The sequence below is a fragment of the Jaculus jaculus genome, chromosome 13 (genome assembly GCF_020740685.1).
Source record: "Jaculus jaculus isolate mJacJac1 chromosome 13, mJacJac1.mat.Y.cur, whole genome shotgun sequence".
Classification (NCBI taxonomy): domain Eukaryota; kingdom Metazoa; phylum Chordata; class Mammalia; order Rodentia; family Dipodidae; genus Jaculus; species Jaculus jaculus.
Genome location: NC_059114.1, coordinates 2,596,469 through 2,619,743, shown reverse-complemented (window position 1 = coordinate 2,619,743; position 23,275 = coordinate 2,596,469). Strand labels below are relative to the sequence as shown.

At 46.2% G+C, this 23,275-nt stretch overlaps 1 protein-coding gene and 1 pseudogene across 3 annotated transcripts; both read left to right on the top strand.

Moving 5' to 3' along the window:
• The first annotated feature begins 220 nt into the window (after positions 1–220).
• Positions 221–14,234, top strand: Zkscan8 (zinc finger with KRAB and SCAN domains 8). Of its 3 annotated transcripts, XM_045132189.1 has the most exons (7): positions 221–722; positions 1,414–1,552; positions 2,115–2,206; positions 2,422–2,545; positions 3,187–3,230; positions 13,514–13,642; positions 14,203–14,234. In XM_045132189.1, the coding sequence occupies exons 1-6, from the start codon at positions 303–305 to the stop codon at positions 13,613–13,615; spliced, it is 921 nt and encodes a 306-aa protein (XP_044988124.1). In that variant the 5' UTR covers positions 221–302; the 3' UTR covers positions 13,616–13,642; positions 14,203–14,234. The 3 variants fall into 3 exon arrangements, with proteins under 3 accessions (XP_044988124.1, XP_044988123.1, XP_044988122.1); XM_045132188.1 differs by lacking the exons at positions 13,514–13,642; positions 14,203–14,234 and adding an exon at positions 3,519–7,369; XM_045132187.1 differs by lacking the exons at positions 13,514–13,642; positions 14,203–14,234 and having other exon boundaries at positions 3,187–7,369.
• Positions 14,235–16,999: 2,765 nt separating this feature from the next.
• Positions 17,000–21,210, top strand: LOC123454082 (annotated as a pseudogene).
• Positions 21,211–23,275: the final 2,065 nt, after the last annotated feature.

The window sequence follows — 23,275 nt, the reverse complement described above, 5'->3', positions numbered from 1 at the left end:
AGGCATGTGTCACCATACCCATCTTAAAAATAAATTTTTCAAATATTTTTATTTATTTATTTGCAAGCAGAGACAGTTAGAGAAAATTGGCATGTCAGGGCCTCCAAAATCATTTAAATAGCTGTGCCATGTCACAAGAGGGAGCTTGCTAAGAGATTTTAGAAAGTTACTGTGACTTTCATCTTGCACTAACACTATGTGTCATTTTCTCTTCTGGAAGAAGTGCCCTGGAGGCCATAGAAGACACTCAAGAAGATAGAGACGGCAGGAGGAAGGAGCCTTTGAAGCTTTGTTGGCCCTAAATGGCGGCAAAATCAAGGAAGCCTTCTTCAGCACCATCTTCAGCAGACCGGGCTCCTGAAGAGGACCTTGTCATCGTCAAGGTGGAGGAGGACCATGGCTGGGATGAGGAATCCAGCCTGCATGAAAACAACCCTCCTAGCCAGGAACTGTTCCGCCTGCGCTTCAGACAGCTGTGCTATCAAGAGACCCTCGGTCCCCGAGAGGCTCTGATCCAGCTTCGGGCACTCTGCCACCAGTGGCTACGGCCAGACCTGCACAGCAAGGAGCAGATCCTGGAGCTGCTGGTGCTCGAGCAGTTCCTGAGCATCCTGCCCCGAGAGCTGCAGGCCCTGGTGAAAGAACACCAGCTGGAGGATGGAGAGGAGGTGGTGACCCTGCTGGAGGACCTGGAACGGCAGATCGATATACTAGGACGGCCAGTAAGTAGCTCTGCTGGCAGAGTACAGAGCTCCTGGAAGCTGTGTACTGCCTTACTAAATTCTGAGCACTGGTTTTCTTTCTCTAGATAGATATAAATAAATAAATAATTTTTTTTAAAGTTTAAGAGCTGGCCATGGTGGCACACACCTTTAATCCCCACACTGGGGAGGCAGGGGTAGGAGGATCGCCGTGAGTTCGAGGCCACCTTGAATTCCAGGTCTACATAATGAATTCCTGGACTAGAGTGAGACCCTACTGTAAAAAAAAAAAAAAAAAAAAAAAAAAAAAGAATATTATTGTCTTCCCTACAGTTGCATAATACATAGCATGCTCAGATTGCTTTCTTAGTAGAACCTGACAAATGAATGTTTACCAGTACTCTTGTCTGCATAGCTGCTTATCAGGGGTGTTGTGGGTTTCTGCAGCTCTTCCATTGGTCCTAGAGTAGAAGCACGCAGCACTTGTGTGCTGAAGCAAGGAAGACAGCAGAAATCCTCCTTCAGAGCTCAGGAGAAACAGTGCTTTCTTTCTGAGCAGGTCGCTAGAAGGGCTCATTGCTGCCTTCAGGAAGTAAAGGGGACTCTACTGCTTCCTCATGCATGGATCTCCCATTCGTCTGCTGGCTCTCTTAACCCCATGCCCTTCCCTTCTCAGAGGAACCCTTATAAACCCCCGTCCCACTGTTTCCAGATCCCAGCTCGTGCGCATGGGCATAGAGTGCTCTGGGAGGAATTGGTATCTGCAGACTCCGCTCCAGAACCACGTTCTCAGCTCCCACCTGTGGCAACCCAGTGTCAGTCTCCAGTGCCCCGAAGGCCACAGGAAAGAGGTAAGAACTGTACCTCGCTGGTGAGGATGGGGAGAACATGGAGAGTACCATGTGGGGTGACAGTATTCACATCAGTGTTTACTGAAGAGAGGAAACTTTCACTGATTCAGAGTTTACTTGTGGTTTCTCACAAGAGCATAAGCAAATTATGAACAGTTATACCACTGGGGGGGGGGGGGGATGGGTCTCCCAGCAAGTGTTTAAAACCTCATAAGACTCTCCCCGCTAGCAACTATTAACTGCCAATACGTCTTCAGGGAAAGGGGCCAGGCCTCATGAGCCTTTCCTCCCCACTCCATGAGGAAGGTTGGTGATGGCCTGGCTTCAGGAAATCATGCACTTTAGAGATTTACTGTACGTTCAGGTTAAGTTCAAGGACATGAAAGTGCAGGTGTCCTGTGGGTAATCATGACACGGACCCAGAGTCTAAGATGTCAGCACTTTATGAAAAAGGATCTCTAGCATGATTTATGCTGAAATGCAAATAATTTTGGGGTGAGTGAGTGCTAACTCCCACAACCACAAAACCAGGCTGATGTCATTCCTGCTTCTTTCCCCTCAGCCACATGTATTTCTCAGAGCCCTGCCCCCTCCAAGAAAGGAAGTCCTAGTGATGAGGAGACCACAACCACACTTCTCACAGCAGGGATCCAGGTGAGCTGTGCTCCTGTCTGAAAGCCCATGTCTCTGGTTCCAGATTCTTTTGCACAGTGAGAAGTCAGTTCTTCATGTCTTCCAGTAAACCTAGTGCATTTTCTTCCCTTCTCAAATCCTTTACTTAGCACATCCCACCCTCCATCCTCTTCCAGCATTCTTGGAGCTGTGAAAGTGTCCAGGCTCTTGAAAGTGAGGCTCTTGTTTTGTTTCAGACTTTGGAAAAGATTGAAGACATGGCTGTGTCTCTTATTCGAGAGGAGTGGCTTCTTGATCCATCACAGAAAGACCTGAGTCGAGAGAATAGGCCTGAGGGCTACAGAAACATGTCCTCCCTGGGTAAGGAGAGTTGTGATCTGACTGTAATTTAAGCATTTCTTTGTTTGTTCTGTTTCTGGTAGCTTTATGAGCTTTCTGGAAGACGGTCGAATTTAAGCTCAGAATCCAGAAGGTGGAGACAAGGCCACTTCCAGAGTCCACACCGGAGCTTTGTTCTCTGATGCATGAAGTCCTCAGTTTGCACACGAGAAGTGTGCTGTTTGCCCTGTAGTGCCTCCTAAGTGCACTCATCGCTCCTTCCAGTTCCTGTGGGACCCTCACATAGCTTTGTTGTGTTTTCCCCCACATACAACTATTGTAACACCCCAAGGCTGCTAGGTACATTTGCCTATTCTGTCCTACTCTGTAGATCTTTTAGGAATTGTATATCTCCCTACTCCCCAACATCCACTTCTCAGTTGATCCCTTTGCAACTCTAGCCCCCTGTTGGTGGCCCTCTGATGGTGGCATTCCTTCAGCATTCAGCCTCTGGCCCTTCTGCTTGGTCCTGCACACATCTCTCCCACTATGAAGCTGTCCTGGGCAGAGTTGGTTTGTTTACACATAGCTGTTCCCCATGCACTTTCTTTCCCTCCTGGGTTTCTCTTCTACCACAAATGAAGTGACCTTGACAGTGTCTCTTTGTTACATATTTGTTTCAGGTGGTGAGACCAGGGATGAGAACAAGGAATTAGCTTCAAAACAGGTAATATCTACTGGAACCCGACAACATGGAGAGACAGCTGCTAAGTGCAATGGGGATGTTATCGGGGGTCTTGAGCATGGAGAAGCCCAAGGCATTCTGGGCAGATTAGAGAGGCAGCGGGGAAATCCCACACAAGAGAGACGGCATAAATGTGATGAATGTGGGAAAAGCTTTGCTCAGAGCTCGGGCCTTGTTCGCCACTGGAGAATCCACACGGGGGAAAAACCCTATCAGTGTAATGTGTGTGGCAAAGCCTTCAGTTACAGGTCAGCCCTTCTCTCCCATCAGGATATCCACAACAAAGTGAAGCGCTATCACTGTAAGGAGTGTGGTAAAGCCTTCAGTCAGAACACGGGCCTAATCCTACACCAGAGAATCCACACCGGGGAGAAGCCTTACCAGTGTAATCAGTGTGGGAAGGCTTTCAGTCAGAGTGCGGGCCTGATTCTGCACCAGAGAATCCACAGTGGGGAGAGACCCTATGAGTGTAATGAATGTGGGAAAGCTTTCAGTCATAGCTCACACCTCATTGGACATCAGAGAATCCACACTGGGGAGAAGCCCTATGAGTGTGATGAGTGCGGGAAAACCTTCAGGCGGAGCTCACATCTTATTGGTCATCAGAGGAGCCACACTGGGGAGAAACCCTATAAGTGCAATGAGTGTGGGAGGGCCTTCAGTCAGAAGTCGGGCCTTATTGAACATCAGAGAATCCATACTGGAGAAAGACCCTATAAGTGTAAAGAATGTGGGAAAGCGTTCAATGGGAACACTGGCCTCATCCAGCATCTGAGAATACACACTGGGGAGAAGCCATACCAGTGCAGTGAGTGTGGGAAAGCTTTCATTCAGCGGTCAAGTCTCATTCGGCATCAGAGAATCCACGGTGGAGAAAGGTCGGAAGCCATAGGAGTTTAAGAAAAGCTCTGCTTTTTATTTGAGCACTGTTCAACATTAGAGATCCCGTGCACTGGAGGGAAGGTCTTTGGATGTCATGAGAAAAGCAGAAAAGTTTGTCAGCACTGTTAGTGGCAGGATCAGTAGAGGGGACACAGGAACGGGTCTTCAGTAGTTTAGGTCAAGAGCCTTGACACAGGGTGATCAGGTTGACTGTCTTCAGAGGTGTCTGATGAAGCAGGACTCCCTCCCAGCAGCTTTGAATATCCTTTAGAATTTGAAGTAGTGTTGGAGCAACTTGCTTGCTGTGGCTAGAGGCGCGCTAACCCTTGCCCTCTGGATGAGTAGCTGTTGGTATGAAAGAGGCTGCTCCCCCACCACCGTCCTCTGCTGCCTCCCATCTCCTGTGACCTCTTCTCCCATGTCTTCTGAAGCTGCCACCGTAGCTCCTCATCTAGCTAAGAAGCTGCTTGAGTCTGAGGCAGCCTGGCAGTGACATTGCATTTGTATTTAGCTTTCTATTATCCTAGTTAGAAGTCTTTACAGACACTTAACACTTAAGCTTAAGTGTTTCTTTAACTAGCAGTTCTTCCAGTTGAGGGAGACCTATACCCCCTGTACACTCAGAGAGCTCCATTTTTAACAGCACCCCAGCATTTTCCTTCATTCTCCCCTTTACTGACCCCATGTACTTGTGCATCTGTGCTTGTCCTGTATCACCCCAGTTCTGGCACCTGTGTCAGCAGAGACGTGATGCAGTAGTGATGCAGAGAGAGGTGGGTGGAGCTCAGCCTGGCTGTTCCTGAGCTGCAGTGTTGTACCTCATGGTGACTGGTTCTCCCACCACCCCTTGCTAAACACTGTGCAGCTGTCCTAGTAATGCCGTCACGTGGAGGAAGAGGGGACGGGTGCTGGAAAAGACATGAAATCCTTACCAAGGGTATACATCATTCCTCTCAACCCGCTACAGTACTGCTCTCCTGGATTCCTGCCAGGCTGTACAAGCTCCCTGACTCTGGTCAGCTGTACCATTACGCTGAGCCCAGCTTCAGGTTGCCTTAGCACCACCCGTATCATTTCCTACTTGTTTCTTGCCATTGGTGTAACTCTCATGGTCACAGTGCTAAGCTAGCACCCTGACATCACAGTTCCTCGTTCTGAGTTTGGAACTCCACCAGTCATCTGCCAGTAAAGATGCACGGTGAGACCCACAGCACACTTCTGAGGCCTTCCCGTGCCACGGAATGCTGCTCAAAGTAATGAGGGACGATTAATGTATCCAAAATAAGTGTCCTCTAAGCTAAGTCTGCTTATTACTTATTATAATATTTATTCTACCATACTACTATTTCCAAATATTTGGAACATTCATTCTTAAAATTCTCATTTTATAACCCTTATTTAAAAACCTATTACTGTCAACCATATTTCATTTAATACATAATTGCTTTTCTGGGCTTGGAATTGGATAACTTTTGCTTTCCAGCATTGGCCCTCACACTAAGAATTATTCTGTTAATCCTGTTCAAAAAGCAAATGTGTAGGTTTTTAAAAAACATTTTTATTTGTTTATTTGAGAGAAAGAGAGAATGGGCACACTAGGGCCACCAGCCACCGCAAGTGAACTCCAGATGCATGCACTACTTTGTGCATTTGGCTTATGTGCGTCCTAGGAAACCGAGCCTGGGTTCTTCGGCTTTGCAGGCAAGCACCTTAACTGCTAACCTATCTCTCCAGCCCCAGATGTGTAGGTTTTGCTGAAAACGCCAAGAGAACACAATTTCCACTGTGAATATTCTGTAAAGGGATAACTGTCCTGTTTGTTTTATGATGGATGTATTTTATGACCTCATAGAGGTCCAGGATGTACGTCCTCCTACCTCCTCATGGCTCCCTTGACCACTGATGTCAAGGCTGTCTGCATTGACTTCATGAGCCATTGGTACACACCTGTCACTCCATCCTGCTTTCTTTGGTTAACTTTTCCACAACAGCCCTTTACGCCATCCCTTTTACCCTCGCTAGCTCTGTGCACATAACATTTCAAGAAGCCAGAAACAAGTTGAAATGGTTGTGACTAGATCTTTGCTCCCTGCTTAAGTTGTGCCTTACCTTCTACACAATACAAGTTCTGCTTGTGACCAGCGCTACCCTGTGTCCAAAGTTATCCAGGATGGATTCATTATGAGAGGGAAAGTAAAGGTGTGTGTCTGTGTGTGTGTCTGTGTGGTCTGAGTACATACCCACTCCTGACATAAACGTTACATGTGTCTGTAAACATACCCACTCCTCTGGTGTAACTATGCATGTGTGTGCATACCCACTCATGTAACTGTATGCGTGTGTGAGTACATGCCCACTGCTCTAAAATAACTGTGCACACCCACTCATGTAACTGTATGTATGTGTATATCTGTAATTCCCACTCCCCTCATGTAACTATGCATGTATTTGTGTACATACCCCCTCCTCTCATGTAACTGTGTGTGTGTGTGTGCACGCACGTGTGCATATCCACTTGTAACTGTGTGTGTATCTGTTACATGGCACTCTCTCATACACTTTGGAAGAACACCTGCCTTCATTCCCTATAACTTGCTCATTGAGCTCTAGGACCCAGAGTGATGAACACCAGAATTACTAAACCTCTGGCCGAGGTCAGAACAGAACAGACCGTGGCTGGGATGTGAGAAAGGACTGTCACTACAAGAGTGTCATGCGGCAGTAAGAGAAGGGCTGCGGATTCTTCATGTGGCATGCCCCTAGCAGTAGAGCGTTGCTCGCTCTGTGGCACTGCATTGAGCTCAGCGTTATGCTCCTTCATCCTGCAGTGCTGTTTCTTTACTCTCAGTCTGGAATAAATTATTCAGTACTTAATTTTCCCATCCTTGGCTTCCACTTTAGGAGCTGGCTTGATCAAGTGGCCCTCCCCTAACTCAGTTGCTATCCAACGTAGCCCTAGGAAAGGCCTCTAACATTTCAAAGAATTTCTCCCTAAAAGCAAGACAGTCCTTCTAGAATGTGGTGGTTGGTTTCCATATGGAACAGCTTAGTTGACCCTTGGAAGTAAGTCTTTAACTAATGGTAGCTAGCACTTATTGAGTGATTATTGTGTGTCAGCCCTAAGTTGAATATTGCTCCTCTTTGAGAGCTGTCACCACATTTCATAGGTGAGGAAATGGAGGCCTCGGGAGCTGATGAGCATCACGTTGGCAGTGAGTGACAGAACAGTCCGACCTGTGCAGCCTGGCCCTGGGGCCTGTGCTCCAACACTGTTTTGTGGACACTGAACACCTGCTCTGGCTGGCCCTGCAAAACGTGCACCCCTGTTGGAAGAGGAACCAGGGAAGGTCGTGTGCAGTGTAGTGCAGATCCATTGTAGTGACTAGAGAATGGGTTAGAGCATCTTTTTGTTGTAATTGCTTTGTTTGTTGATTGTTGTTTGGTTGGTTGGTTGGTTTTTTTTTTGAGGTAAGGTCTCACTCTAGCCCAGGCTGACTTTTGTTTTATTTTGTTTAACTTCTTTTTATTGACATCTTCCATAATTATAGGTAATAAACCATGATAATTCCCTCCCCTCCCCAACTTTCCCCTTCACAAATACACTCCATCATATCCCCTCCCCCTGTCTACTTTGATGTCATCCTTTCCTTCTATTAGGGTCTTGTGTAGGTAGTGCTAAGCATTGTGAGGTCATGGATATACAGGCCATTTTGTGTCTGGACAGTTGCATTGTAAGCAGCCCTACCCTTCCTTTAGCTCTTACATTCTTTCCGCCACCTCTTCTGCAGTGGACCCTGAGCCATGGAAGGTGTGATGGAGATGTTTCACTGCTGAGCACTGCTCTATTACTTCTCAGCACTGTGGTGCCATCTGAATCATCCCAGAGGTCACTGTCATCTGAAAAGAGAGGCTTCTTTAACCAAAAGTGAAGCCAGAAGTGGCACTTGAGGGGCAGAGGTGGTAGGATCACCGAAAGTCCAAGGTCACCCTAAGATTACATAGTGAATTCTAGGTCAGCCTGGGCTAGAGTGAGACTCTACCTTGAAAAAAACAAGTGAGAGTGGAATTAATATATGGTTATGAATGTTAAGAAAAGTGCTTGGTGAGCATAATGTATGTATTTAGCCAGGCACCAGCAGGTGTTGACCCCCCCCCCCGCGCCCCGGGCTTATGACATCCCCTGTCATAGGCTTTCCTAGGTTTTCAGTACCAGGCATGTATTCCTTCCCATGGAGCAGGCCTCCAGTCCAAATAGAGAGCAGTTGGTTCCCACCATAACAGACTATTGTACCTGTTGGCTCATTTGGCTTACCTGGTCAAATTTAAGGCTTACAGTGTCTACTGTTGTTTCTCTCTACCAGGTTGACTTTTAACATTTTTGTTTTGTTTTGTTTTGTTTTGTCTTGTTTTGTTTTTCAAGGTAGGGTCTCCCTCTCACACAGGCTGACCTGGAAGTCACTGTGTAGTCTCAGGCTGGCCTTGTACTCAAAATGATCTTCCAACATCTGCTTCCCAAGTACTGAGAGTAAAGGTGTGTGCCACCACGCCTGGCTGGTTTATATCATCTTTAAATGTTGATATTTTTTGTGGTTTTTAGTACAAAAAAGTTTAGTATAGAAGTTTTCAGTAAAAAGCTTTAAGAAAACAAAATTGTATCAATAATACTTTTTTTTTTTTTTTTTTTTTTACTTTTTTGAGGTAGGGCTTTGCTCTAGCCCAGGCTGACCTTGAATTCACTATGTAGTCTCAGGGTGGCCTCAAGCTCACCATGATCCTCCTACCTCTGCCTTCCAAGTGCTGGGATTAAAGGCATGTGCAACCACACCCGGCTTAAAATGTATATCTTATTTATTTACTTATTTATTAGAGAGAGTGGGTGCACCAGGGCCTCTAGCTATTCCAAACAAATTCCAGACACATGCGCCACCATGTGCATCTGGCTTACATGGCTTCTGGGAGTCGAACCTGGGTCCTTCAGCTTCACCAGCAAGTGGCTTAATCACTAAGCCATCTCTCCAACCCATGTTATCCATTTTAACCTACTTTCACTTTAATCCTTAAAACTTTTCCTTACTGTCTGCCATGCAGAGCATGCCATTGAAAGGTACATCACACCAGTGGACAAGATGTTTTTTGGCCCTTGTCTTTTTTAGTCTCATATGTATCTCACATGGTGGGATTTCCCCTGAACTTCAGGAATACTTTCCCTTGGTATAGTAATCTTTTTAGGTCCGTTTTCTTGACTATCTGCTTTTTTTTGTTTTGTTTTTCAAGGTAGGGTCTCACTCTAGCCCAGACTGACCTGGAACTCACTCTGTGGTCTCAGGCTGGCCTCGAGCTCACAGTGGTTCCCTTACCTCCCCCTCTGGAGTGCTAGGATTAAAGGCGTGTGACAGCACCTGCTTGCCTTTTTCTTGGTCTTACTCCCCTGCAGAGGAAAGAATCCCCACTCCATGTTTTCTTTACTTCTAGTCACCTGTTTCTTCATATTTTGAGTAACTTTGTTTCCTACCTTGTCTTATGTATGATGTCACCAAGTGGAGTTCTCCCCAGGTACCCACAGAACTCAGTGTTTGAAAACAAAATGCACCCCTTTTCTCTGTCAACCTGCATGTTCCTTTTTACTGGACATCGCAGCTTAACTTCTATAACTTGAGGGACACTACCCTTTGCATTTCTCGTCCCATCCTTGAACTCTTCGTTGTCCTACCCACCACTCTTTGTCCAGAACCTTGCTGCTAATAATAGTTCTTTGTCCTCTCAAGGCTTTTTATTTTACTAGTATTTTTCATTTCTACCATCCATCCCCCTTGGAGCCTTTCACACAGATCTCCATCGTAGGAGGCCGTAGGTGCTGTCGTTCTTTTTCCAGTTCCCTTGCTCTCTCAGTTCCCATCTGTGTGAACTTTGGTGGTGTCTTGTCTTGATTCGAGCTCCTGCGTGGCCTCACCAGCTCGGTGGTGCTCCTGTTCTTCCCTGGCCTGGCCATCCATGCCTCACCTGCCTCAGCCTCCACGCACCTGCACGCTACACTCTCAGTTCCTCATCTTCTGCTCGTGTCTGACAAGCCTTGCCTCTGAGCCTGTCTCTGTCCTCTCTGATGCACTCCACTCTGTAAAAGCTAGCTACCCTGATTGACCTGGTACACCAAGACCTCCCGTAGCCTGTGCCTCCTCAGCACTTGCCTTTGCATTTGTACTGTAATCTCCACAGTTACTAATATGTTGCTCTGTAATTGTTTTCTAGCACTGTATTATAGTTTGATGTTTGTATTTATTTCCAAAATCACATTGTGAGCTCCTTGAGGGCAGGAGTAATAACCTTCACATTGTATGCTGCACCCTCTAGTGCCTAGTACAGTGCTGAGCACACAGTAGGCGTTTAATAAATGTGTGTTGAGTTGTGGATTATTTGTAGTATCATCTATAGAAAACGTTGAGCCATTTGCAGGGATATCTCCTGCAACTTTGTGTGCTCAGGAAATACATACCTAGTTGCACTAAGTCTAGCACATCAGGACTTGCCTGCACTGAGGAGTAAGGCCACCAACAGAAGACAACTCTGGGAAGGTGAGTGTGAGATGTGCAGCTTGAAGTTCTCTGTTTGTTGCCAGACTCACTGGTGAGTTAAATAGGAAACACAAAAGCCGGGCATGGTGGAGTAGAGGTAGCAGGATTGCCATAATTCCAGGTCAGCCTGGACCAGAGTGAGACTCTACCTTGAAAAAAAAAAAAAAATAGGAAACACTCCTGGTGTGGTGGCACAACCTTTAATCCATTACTCAGGAGGCAAAGGTAGGAGGATCATCTTGAGTTTGAGGCTACCCTGAGACTACATAGTGAATTCCAGGTTGGCCTAGTCTAGAGCAAGACCCTGCCTCAAAACAAAACAAACAAACAAACAAACGAAAACAAGAAACTTTCATATTTGGAATTTACAGTAACATACCAGAATGTAGATTAAAGCTAAGCATGGTGACGCACACCTTTAATCCCAGCACTTGGGAGGCTGAGCTAGGAGGATCACTGAGTTCTAGGCCACCCTGAGACTACATAGTAAACTCCAGGTCAGCCTATGCTAGAGCAAGACCCTACCTCAAGAAAGTAAAAACAGAACGTAGACTAAAAAATTAATGAGGGGGCTGGAGAGATGGCTTAGCGGTTAAGCGCTTGCCTGTGAAGCCTAAGGACCCCAGTTCAAGGCTCGGTTCCCCAGGTCCCACGTTAGCCAGATGCACAAGGGGGCGCACGCGTCTGGAGTTCATTTGCAGTGGCTGGAAGCCCTGGCTCGCCCATTCTCTCTCTCTCCCTCTATCTGTCTTTGTGTCTGTCACTCTCAAATAAATAAATAAAAAATGAACAAAAAATATAAAAAAAAACTGAATAGGCTACTTTAAAAAAAAAATTAATGAGGGAGAGAACTGGCATGCCAGGGCCTCCAGCCTCTGCAGTTGAATTCGAGGCAACTCGTGCATATGCGTCACATTGTGCGTTTGGCTTATGTGGATTCTAGGGAGTCAAACCTGGGTCCTTAGGCTTTGCAGGCAAGTGTCTTACCCACTAAGCCATCTCTCCAGCCCTGTATTTTTAAATTGACACATAGTAGGCACATTTTTATGCCAGTCAGGTGGCATTTCAGTGCATATATGTGATGCTTGATGATCAGATCAATATAATTGGCACATCCGTCACCTCACACATTTAAATTTTATGGGCAAAATTGTTTTTTGTTGGTTGGTTTTCCAGGTAGGATCTTGCTGTAGCCTAGGCTAACCTGAAATTCACTATGTAGTCTCAGGCTGGCCTCAGACTCAACAGTGATCCTTCTACCTCAGCCTTTTTTTTGGGGGGGGGGGGTGAGGTAGGCTCTCACTTAGTTCAGGCTGACCTGAAATTCATCTGTAGTCTCAGGGTGACCTTGAACTCACAGCAATCCTCCTACCTCTGCCTCCTGAGTGCTGGGATTAAAGGCGTGCATCACCACGTCCATCCTACCTTATTTATTTGAGAGAGAGAATGGGTATGCCAGGGCCTCCAGCCACTGCAAACAAACTCCAGACACATTCATCTCCTTGTGCATCTGGCTTACATGGGTCCTGGGGAAATGAACTTGGGTCCTTGGCTTTGCAGGCAAATGCCTTAACCACTAAGCCATCTCTCCAACCCCTCAGCCATTTTTAAATATTCACTTAGTTGTTGCCAACTATAGTTATCTTAGTGTGCTACGGAACACAAGACGTTCCAGGGCCAGAGGTGTAGTAGCTCTGTTACAAATCTTCCATCCAACTACACATCTGTGCCTGTCTCTAGTCCTTGGAAACACACACAGCATTGGCTTCCAGATCATGGGAGGGAGCTGTGGGGCAGAGGGAAGCAAAGGAGCCCCTAGGAGTCCGGAGCCCCTCCCCATCAGTAAAGCAAGAATTTACATTTGCTTAAGGCCTTTCTCCTTCCCAGCTGCAAACTTGCAGTTTCTTAGGAGTCAAACCAGAGACCCCTTTACAGTAAAAAGACATGTTCTGGGGCTGGAGAGATGGCTCAGCAGTTACAGCATTTACCTGCAAAGCCTAACCTGGGTTCTCTAGTAGCCACCAAAATGGTGTGTGGCTGGTAAACAGTCGTAGTTCTCCATTAAGAAAGCCCATATCCATTGCCTCGGGTGTGTCTGGCTTTCTTTCTGAGCACCTCTCATCTCTTGTGCTTAAAGTATATGTTAAAATACTTTTAACAAAGTCCAACTCGGGCTGGAGAGATGGCTTAGCAGTTAAGGCACTTGCCTGCAAAGCAAAAGGACCCAGGTAAGCCAGCTGCACAAAGTGGCGCATGCATCTGGAGTTAGTTTGCACTGGCTAAAGGCCCTGGCACGCCCACCATTCAGTCATTTCCTCCCCGTCCATGCAAATATTAATTTAAAAACCCAACTCTGCTTCACACTGGATAGACCTGAAGTTCTTTTCTGCCTCCAAACCCAATGCTGGGTTTGCCTGAGAATTGGGAACATTAAGTTTAACATTCAGTAGTTGGTTCTGGAAGTGTGGGGATTGAGATTCCCCAGCACCCTCAGTACTAAGGATCGAACCCACAACCTCTAGCAAGCATTCTGCAATTGAACATATCCCCAGTCTGAGATTTGCAAAACAAATCCCAGGCTGAAGAGATGGCTCAGCGGTCAAGGCAGTTGCCTGCAAAGCCTAACGACGGGGTTCCATTCCCCAGTACCCAGGTAAAGCCAGAGGCTCATATCTCTGGCTGGAGACCCTGACACACCCTCTCTCTCTCTCTCTCTCTGGCTGTCTTCTCTTTCTGCATGAAGATAAGTAATTTTTTTAAGAATCCCATTTCTTCAACGACTCAGTATGAGACCTGGCTGTTGGTGTGTTTCAGAGTGAAGCTGGAGCAGGAAGGACACCATTGCAATTCAGCTTTGCCATAACTTTCACTGCTCAGGATTTACGTCTGCTGTCCCTTCTCTGGGATGTGTTGTAAATGTCTCCACTATACTTGTTTCTTGATGTAGGTGGGTTTGTTTGGGTTTTGGGGGTGTTGATCGAATTTATCAATCTTTTCACTTATGCCCTTGGGATTTGGGCTCACAATTAATAGTCCTAAGACACCTTCCACATTTTAGGGTTTCAGTTTTAATATTTAAAAGTCTTGACTTGCTAGGCGTGGTAGTGCATGCCTTTAATCTCAGCTCTCGGGAGGCAGAGGTAGGTGGATCACCATGAGTTCCAGGCCACCCTGAGACTACATAGTGAATTCCAAGTCAGCCTGAACTAGAATGAAACCCTACCTCAAAAATAAAAAAAAGGGGGAGGGCTGTGGAGGTACGGTTTAGTGGTTAAAGTGTTTGCCTGCTAAGCCAAAGGACCCAAGTTAGATTCCCCAGGACCCAGTTTGGCCAGATGCACAAGGGGCACACACGTCTGGAGTTCATTTGCAGTGGCCGGAGGCCTCTCTCTCTCCCCTCCCCCCTCTTTCTCTGTTTTAATAAATAACAAACTATTTTTTAAAATATCTTGATTATTGGGAATGTTTGTACAGTGAGGTAGCAATCTACTTTGTCTTTCCAGGTGACAAACTGGTTCTCCTTGGTGAAGAGTCTACTCCTGTCACTTATTAAGTTTCTGCATCTTCTAAATTCTGTACCAGGGCTGGAGAGATGGCTTAGCGGCTCAGGCGCTTGCCTGTGAACCTAAGGATCCTGGTCCCATTCCCCAATACCTATATCAACCATATACAAGGGAGCTTATGTGCCTGGAGGCCATTTGCAGTGGCTGGAAGCACTGGTGCGCCCATTCTGTCTCTCAAATAAATAAAAATAAAATATATAAAAAAAAAGAAATTCTGCACCATTTTTGTGCCTCCAGCATCGCGCAGTTTAAGCCCAGTGGCTTTATATTTATTTGGTGGGAAGAGAGTGCAAGAGAATGAATGGGCGCACCTGGGCCTCTTGCCTGTGCAATAACTCCACTTTGTGCAGCTGGCTTTACATAGGTACTAGGGAACCAAACCCAGGCCTACAGGCTTTGAAGCAAGTACCTTTCACTGCTGAGTTATCGCTCCAGCCCTAATCATGCTTCTTTATTTTCTAGGTGAATACTAAAATCTAAAAAGTTGGTGCCGGGCGTGGTGGCGCACGCCTTTAATCCCAGCACTCGGGAGGCAGAGGTAGGAGGATCACCGTGAGTTCAAGGCCACCCTGAGACTACAGAGTTAATTCCAAGTCAGCCTGGACCAGAGTGAGACCCTACCTCGAAAAACCAAAAAAAAAAAAAAAAATCTAAAAAGTTGGTGGTTTGTGGGAATAAGTTAAATTTACAGATTATTATTGTTGGGTTAGGGTTTTATGGTTTTTTTTAATAATTTTATTTATTTACTTGCAAGCAGAGAGAGAAAAGAGCCAGACAGAAGGAGAATGGGCACACCAGGGCCTTCAGCCACTGCAAACGAACTCCAAAAGCATGCGCCCCCTTGTGCAACAGGCTTACGTGGGTCCTGGGGAACCTATCCGAGGTTCTTTGGCTTTGCAGGCAAGCGCCTTAACCGCTAAGCATCTCTCCAGCCCCCCCCCCTTTTTTTAATCGATACTGGAATCCAGGGCCTCACACCTGCTAGACAAGCGCCCCACTACTGATGCACTTCCTCAACCCCCACAAAGCAATTCTCAGATTCTTCGACTCCGGGGCCTCACAGGGGCAGTTAGACTGGGGATGACCCACCTGGGAGGCAAGGCTCGGGTTCAGAAGTTATCTCCCGGTTTCATCTGTTACCTGACCTCGGAAATTTTATTTGGGAGCCACCAAGTAAAGCATTAAAAGGCCTTAAATCTAGCTTTCAGGTGGCCTCCCGCACCACTGAGAAGGGGGCCTCCGACGTCCTAGAGAGCACCTAGCCCCGGGGCTGAACCGCGCGGTCGGCCTCCCGCACCACCGAGAGGGGAGCCGCCGCAGTCCTAGAGCACACCTCGCGGGCGGCCTCTCTAGGCTGGCAGCGGGCCTCTGCGCTCGCGGCTTCCGCGGCCGTGCAGGAAGGGCGACCCCGCACCACCGAGAGGAGAGCCTCCTCAGTCCTAGAGCACACCTCGCGGGCGGCCTCTCTAGGCTGGCAGCGGGCCTCTGCGCTCGCGGCTTCCGCGGCCGTGCAGGAAGGGCGACCCCGCACCACCGAGAGGAGAGCCTCCTCAGTCCTAGAGCACACCTCGCGGGTGGCCTCTCTAGGCTGGCAGCGGGCCTCTGCGCTCGCGGCTTCCGCGGCCGTGCAGGAAGGGCGACCCCGCACCACCGAGAGGAGAGCCTCCTCAGTCCTAGAGCACACCTCGCGGGCGGCCTCTCTAGGCTGGCAGCGGGCCTCTGGCTCGCGGCTTCCCGCCCGTCCTGGTGCTGCGCGAGGGGCGGCGGTGCAGGAAGCGAGACCCCGCACTGCGGGGCGCTGCGGGCGGCTTTGCGCGCTGCCTCTGCTCCTCCCTCGTCGTCTTTCCTGCGTGGGAGGCGCGGTGGCTCGCGGGAGGTCTTGAGTTCCGCTCCCAGGGCGACAAGACGCGCTCTTTTTAAAATTTATTTTCGAAGAAAGCGTGAGTATGGGAGTACCAGGACCTCTTGCCAGCTGCAAACGAATCCCAGACGCACGCGGCATTTTGTGCATCTGGCTTTACGTGGGTGCTGGGGAATTGAGCCCTGGCTGGCAGGCTTTGCCAGCAGGTGCCTTTAGCTGCTGAGCCATTTCTCCAGCCTCAAGACTCGCTCTTCTGACAGCTGAATTTCCAGACAGAAGGGTGGGTGAATAGATGCCTTAATTTTTCTTAGCTCGGGGTCCTCTAGTCTCCCTTGAGATGGTTTCTGTTTATTTTTGTAAAGTGTTGCTCAGTTTAATGTGTGGGGGGTTATTTGTTTTTTTAATTTTTATTTTGGACTTAAAAATTTGGGGAAGACCACAGATGTGCAAATGCCATTTTCACCATATCAAGGATGTTGAGACAGTTTGTAGTATGGAAAAAGGCAGAGGGAGGTAATAATTACAACTGGAGTTTGGGAGCAGAAATCAAGTTTATAAGTTTCACAAGTTCTCCGCATAATGTTCAGTACCATAAAGATGGAATGGGCAGGGTGGGCCCAAGATGGGCCTAGTATCTTCCAAAAGCCAAGAAAATAGGGCATTCTTTTTGCTAAGATACTGCAGTATTGGGTATGTCAAGCAGTGCTCCCACAATTCATTCTCTTCCTCAGATAATGCGGATGTCTTGAATGTTAATACATACTGGCCAATGATGTCTTTGTCATTTCTTGTTTGTCTTTTGAGGTAGTGTTTTGCTCTAGATCAGGCTGACCTGGAATTCACTGTATAGTCTCATGGCCTTAAATTCACAGCGATCCTCCTACCTCTGCTTTACAAGTGGTGAGATTAAAGGTGTGCACCTCCACACTCGGTTTCATTGTCATTTTATTTCTAATTTACTTTACTGTTTACTTTGCCTTCTGTATTCCCATATTCATCTACCCTGTGTGCAAATCTCTTCAATTTCTGCCCTGTTTCTTTTTTTTTTTTTTAATTTTTATTAGCATTTTCCATGATTATAAAAAAATATCCCATGGTAATTTCCCCCCCCCCACTTTCTGCCCTGTTTCTTAACTTACTCTAAGATCACCAAAAATATTTTAAATTAGTAATTGTATGCTTTGTTTTGTTTTGTTTTTTTCAGTGTTGTGGTTCAAACATAGGGCCTCATGCATTATAGCCATATCCCCCACCCATATACATTATTTTTATGTTTAGATTCGATTTAAATACCTTTAAGGAGACAGTCTTAAATAGCTATTTTTATAATTTTTTTTTTTTTGAGAGAGGGGAGCATATAGAGTAAGAAAGGACACACCAGGACCTTCAGCTGTTGCAAATGAACCCCAGACACATGTGCATCTGGCTTACATGGGTCCTGAGGAATCCAACTGGTACTTTGGCTTTGCAGGCAAGCTCCTTAACCACTAAGCCATCTCTCCAGCCCTTAAGTAGCTATTTGAATCAAGTGTTCATCCAAGTAATTCTGTGATATTACTCTCTTCATACAGGTGAATGAAAACAATCTGGATCTATATGGTTGCTGTGCCTGAGATTATTAAACATTTGACAGCTCTAGTTAAGTCTGTGTCACATTATATTAACAGCAGAGAAAAGTATATTTGAAAAATCCTTTTATTATTTCAAGAATCAAGACCAGAGTTGTGACCAAGTATCACCTTTAAAAGGAAGATTGTCTTTTAAAAAATTTTTTGCAAGGATGGACCCACACCAAAAGGTCTCTAGCATATATAATGGAGATTATCTACACATTCCCAAGTGTGAAAAGGCTTCTCAGGGTAAGTGCCAGTCAGAAAAGCATGGGGGCAGAGCCACAGAAGAAAGACGGTTTAAATGCAGTGAGTGTGGGAAAAAGTTTTCCCAGAACTCAGGCCTTGTTCGACACCAGAGAATTCACAGTGGAGAAAAGCCTTATGAGTGTGATCACTGGGAAAGCCTTCAGTGTGCGCTCTATCCTCACTGCGCACGGAAGAATCCACACCGGGGAGAAGCCCTATGCTTGCAACCAGTGTAAAAAAAGACTTCAGTGTGAGAGCACACCTGATCGTCCATCAGAGAATCCATAATGGAGAAAAGCCCTATGACTGCAGTAAGTGTGGCAGAGCATTAGGCATGAGCTCAGACCTCATCAAACACCACAGAATTCATACTGGGGAGAAACCATGTGCATGTCATGAGTGTGGGAAGACTTTCAGCATGAGCTCAGACCTCATCAAACACCAGAGGATCCACACAGGAGAGAAACCCTATGAGTGTAAAGACTGGGGAAGCCTTCTATATCAACTCAGCCCTGACTAATCACCAGAGGATTCACTCTGGAGAAAAGCCCTATGAGTGTGGAGAGTGTAGAAAAGCATTCAGTCAGATCTCGACTCTTATTCACCACCAGAGAATCCATACTGGAGAAAAACCATATGAGTGTGATACATGTGGGAAAACTTTCCAGGGAAGCTCTAATCTTAATAAACACTAGAAAATGCATGCCAAAAGAAAGTGTCATCAGTGACGTATGTAATGAAGGATTCTAGGTGCCAGTTATTGCATCAAGAGTATTTTTAAAATGCATTAATCTTCCTTTGGAATATTGAAGAGAAGTCACTGAAGGGGGATTCATCAGCATGATGTCCAAGTCTCCAAAGTCAGCTCTCCTTAAATGCAGTTTCACAACTTGTGAGGTAAGACCATTTAAAATCATATTCCATAATGAAATTTTATTTAATTTTTCAAGGTAGGGTCTCGCTGTAACTCAGGCTGTCCTGGAATTCACTATGTAGTCTCAGGGTGGCCTTGAACTCACATCGACCTTTCTGCCTGTGCCACCCTTGTGCTGGGATTAAAGGCATGCTCCACCATGCCCAGCTCCATAATGAATTTGTGTTAAAGCTGTCTTACATTATACTTCTGTCTGTTGTGTCCACGGTTTTTGTTTTGTTTTGTTTTGTTTTGTTTTGTTGTTACCATTCCTTACAGATGAAACATTAAATTTTGAATTGAAAATAATGTGGCAGGTGAAAGATCACACACCCTCACTGACCCAGAGAAGTCCAGTCTGTTGATCATGCGTTGCCTTCAGCAACTCTACTTTCAGTGATGATTAGCTGCATTGAGCAGCCTCTTGGTGTCTCTTCAGGTGGGCATCTCAGTAGTTAATTCTCATGGTTGTCCTCGTTTGGCCAGGAAAAGTTCTGAGCCAAAACAAAATGGAAACCTCCTCCTGAAGCATTCTGGGGAGGATCTCCTGACACCTGATGCTCAGATTTCTTGCGTTCAGATAATTAAGCATTGACATCAACTCAGAAGTTTTCTGGCACTTAACACAAAATTATCCAGCTGGTCCCAGGTTCTATAAAAGAAAGAACAGGCTGATGCCCCTCCCAGCTCTGACACATTCTCTCTAAGAACGTGTAGTAAATTACTTGTTGATATAACTTTCATTCATCTGATGCTTTCTACGTGATTGTCACAGAAAATCTTCACTCTGCTCCCAGGTCCTTAGTTTACTTCTGCTCTGTGAATGCCACTAATAGTTGTTACACTCTTTTCAAGGTCTGTTTTCCAACTGTTTAGATATATTATTTCACTAAAAATTTCAGATGCTATATTTAGAAATGAAAGAAAATTGAAGAGTAATGGTATAAATTTAAATTTCCATGTTGAGAAAATGTAAAGGGGAAAAAAAAAAAAAGCAGGAAGGCCAGACATGGTGGTGCACTCCTTTAATCACAGCACTCAGGAGGCAGAGGTAGAAGGGCCAGCGTGAATTCAAGGCCAGCCTGAGACTATGTAGTGAATTCCAGTCAACCTGGGCTACAGTGAGACTCTACCTTGGAAAAAACAAAACAAAACAGGAAGATAAAGGAAAAATATTGAAGATGCAAACGTCAGTTAACACAAAGGCAGCACGCTGTCTTACTCAGAGTGTTCACACACGTGGTGCCGAGTTGCAGGTTCTCTCTACAGGCTGCTGCCTTGTGTTACACCTGAACCCCTCCTTCAGGAAAAAGTTCTGACTGTGTGGTTCTCTTGTTCTTTCAGGTGGCATCTTTAAAAGGAGCTGTTTCAAAGTAGAATTCTCCAGAAGTCCAACTCAAGGAGATGCCCAAGGAACTAAGAACACTGTTCAGGGGCCCCACACTGAACGAGTTTTAAATAACTTACCCACGGAGCCCATTTTGACTTATTACAGCAGTCACTGCCCCAGCCAAGAGTATTGCTCATCAAAGGACCTGGAGAAGTCATGCTGAATTCAGTCCTGACAGTGCTCAGCAGCAGGAAGCCCGCCATTTACCTTGTACACGATTTTAGATTCAACTCTAATGAAGAAGCAGCTTTTCAGACGTAAAGAGCATGGAAACGTCATCAATCTGCAGACATACCCAGCACACCAGAAATGCCAGAGCATCCAGTCTGGAGGTCATCCTAGGCCTATCCTGAGCCTGGAAAGACCTTAAGTACACAATGAATCCCACTAAACAGCAGAAAAATCATCTTGGGGGGTGGGGGGTCACAGGATTATAAAAACTGGCAAAACTTTAGGTAATGGAATGATCTGTCAGAATCTGAGGACACCAAGCTTCGGAGATGCCTCAGCAGTTAAAGGCATTTGCTTGCAAAGCCTGCTGACATGCCTTTGATTCCCCAGTACCCCCATAAAGCCAGATGCATTGAGTGGTGCATGCATCTGGAGTTCTATTCTCTCTCCTCCCCCCTTCCCCCCCCCCTCTTGCAGACTAAGATATTTTCTAAAAGTCTGAGAAGGCTTGTTTCTTCAGTATGAGGGGCCTGTGTGAGCTCATCTTATTAAACCAAAGTACACTAGACAGGAGCTTCATCTGTATTGTGAGTGAAGGTTTGAGGTGCTGTGATTGTGTTATTAAACATGAGGGTTAAGGTGTTTGCCTGAAAAGCCAAAGGACCCAGGTTCAAATCCCCAGGACCCATGTTATTAGCCAGATGCGCAAGGGAGCACACGTGTCTGGAGTTTTTTTGCAGTGGCTGGAGGCCTGATGCCCGTTCCCTCTCTTCCACTTTCTCCCTCAAATAAATAAATAACTAAAATGCTAAACATGAGAGTCTCTGTGCCTGAGGAAAAACCCTGGGTATGGTAAAGGCTCTCTGTGGCTCAGTTCCACTCCCAACAAGAAAGTCCATACTGAGTACAGCACATGAGTGTAGTCTGGAGGGAAAGCTTTTGGTTGGAAGTTAGCACTTATAACTAGGCAACCCACAAATGCAAAAACGTGCAAAGGTCTTCACCAAAACTTTTTGGATGGATGTGTAGATGGGGTGCCCAGAGCTCTATTTCCCCTTTTTGGATTTTTTGTTTTGTTTTTTGAGGTAGGGTCTCACTCTAGCCCATTTTGACCTGGAGTTCACTAGGTAGTCTCAGGGTGGCCTTGAACTCATGGCCATCCTCCTACCTCTGCCTCCTGAGTGCTGGGATTAAAGGTGTGTTCCACCATGCCTTTTATTTATTTATTTACTTTTCTGAGGTAAGATCTCACTCTAGCCCAGGCTGACCTGGAATTCACAATGTAGTCTCAGGCTGACCCCAAACTCAACAATTATCCTCTTACCTCTGCCTCCCCAGTGCTGAGATTAAAGGCTTGTGCCACCAACACCCGGCTGTTTAACCTTTTAACAAAACATTTCGCCCATGTAGAGAAAGATTAAATTATACTACCCTGACTATATCTTCACTGGGCTTTGATGGAAGATAGTTTCAAATTCTACCATCTGATATTTGGGTTTTCCCGTGGTAATTAAAAGCTGAGATTAGGGCTGGAGGGATGGCTCAGCAGTTAAGGTCCTTGTCTTCATAGCCTAGGGACCCTGGTTCAATTCCCAAGTGCCCATGTAAGGCCAGAAGCACAGGGTGGCACGTGTCTGGAGATCTCTTTCACTCAGATAAATATTAAAAAATTGGGGGCAGAGAGATGGCTCAGTGGCTAAGTCACTTGCCTGCAAGGCCTAAGGACCTGGGTTTGATTCCCCAGTATCCACGTACAGCCAGACACATCTAGAGTTTGTTTGCAGTGGCTAGAGGCCCTGGTGTGCCCATTCTATCTGCTGCTTTCTCTCACTCAAATAAGTAATTCTTTTTTAAAGTTTTTAAGCCAAGCATGGTGGTGTACATCTTTAATCCCAGCACTTGGGAGGCAGAGGTACAAAGATTGCCATAAGTTGTGTTGTTTTTTTCTGGTAGGTAGGTAGCTAGAAACTGGCCTGCAGAAACATGGGTGCTCCTTGCCTGCCCTAACAGAACTAGAACACATGTCTGATCCAGTCTCATTCAAGATGGCTGCAAGCAGCAACTCCAGCCTTGGTTTCTGCTTTTTCCTCAGTTCCTAGGCTTAGCACCTGTGATCTGGCCCTTCATGAGTCAGCCTCTTAGGCTCACCAACCAATCAGGTTCTGAGTTTGGTGATGAGGCTCATTCTAATTGGATGCCTGATGCATATAATTGGACCTGAGCCACTTAGCTCCCTTAATTAATATCTCTCTCTCCTTGCGAATACTTTTTTAATTAAAAAAAAAAAAGGAACCCAAGAATGTCTAGTTTCCTAGTGTTTAATGGAAATTAGGAGGGGAGGTTGGGCCAGGTGTGGTGGCGCACACCTTTAATCCCAGCACTTGGGAGACAGAGGTAGGAGGATCACTGTGAGGTCCAGGCCAGCCTGAGAGTACATAGTGAATTCCAGGTCAGCCTAGGCTACAGTGAAACCCTACCTACAAAAACAAATAAACAAACAAAATACAAACAAAAAGGGCTGGAGAGGTAACTTAGCCATTAAGTCCTTGCCTGTGAAGCCTAAGGACCCTGGTTCGAGGCTTGATTCCTCAGGACCCACGTTAGCCAGACGCACAAGGGGGGCGCACACGTCTGCAGTTTGTTTGCAGTGGCTGGAGCCCCTAGAGCACCTATTCTCTATCTGTCTCTATCTGCCTCTGTCACTCTCAAGTAAATAAATAAAAATAAACAAAAAGGGCTAGAGAAGAGGCTTAGTGGTTAAGGCATTTGCCTGCAAAGCCAAAGGACTTAGGTTCAATTCTCCAGGACTCACGTTAGCC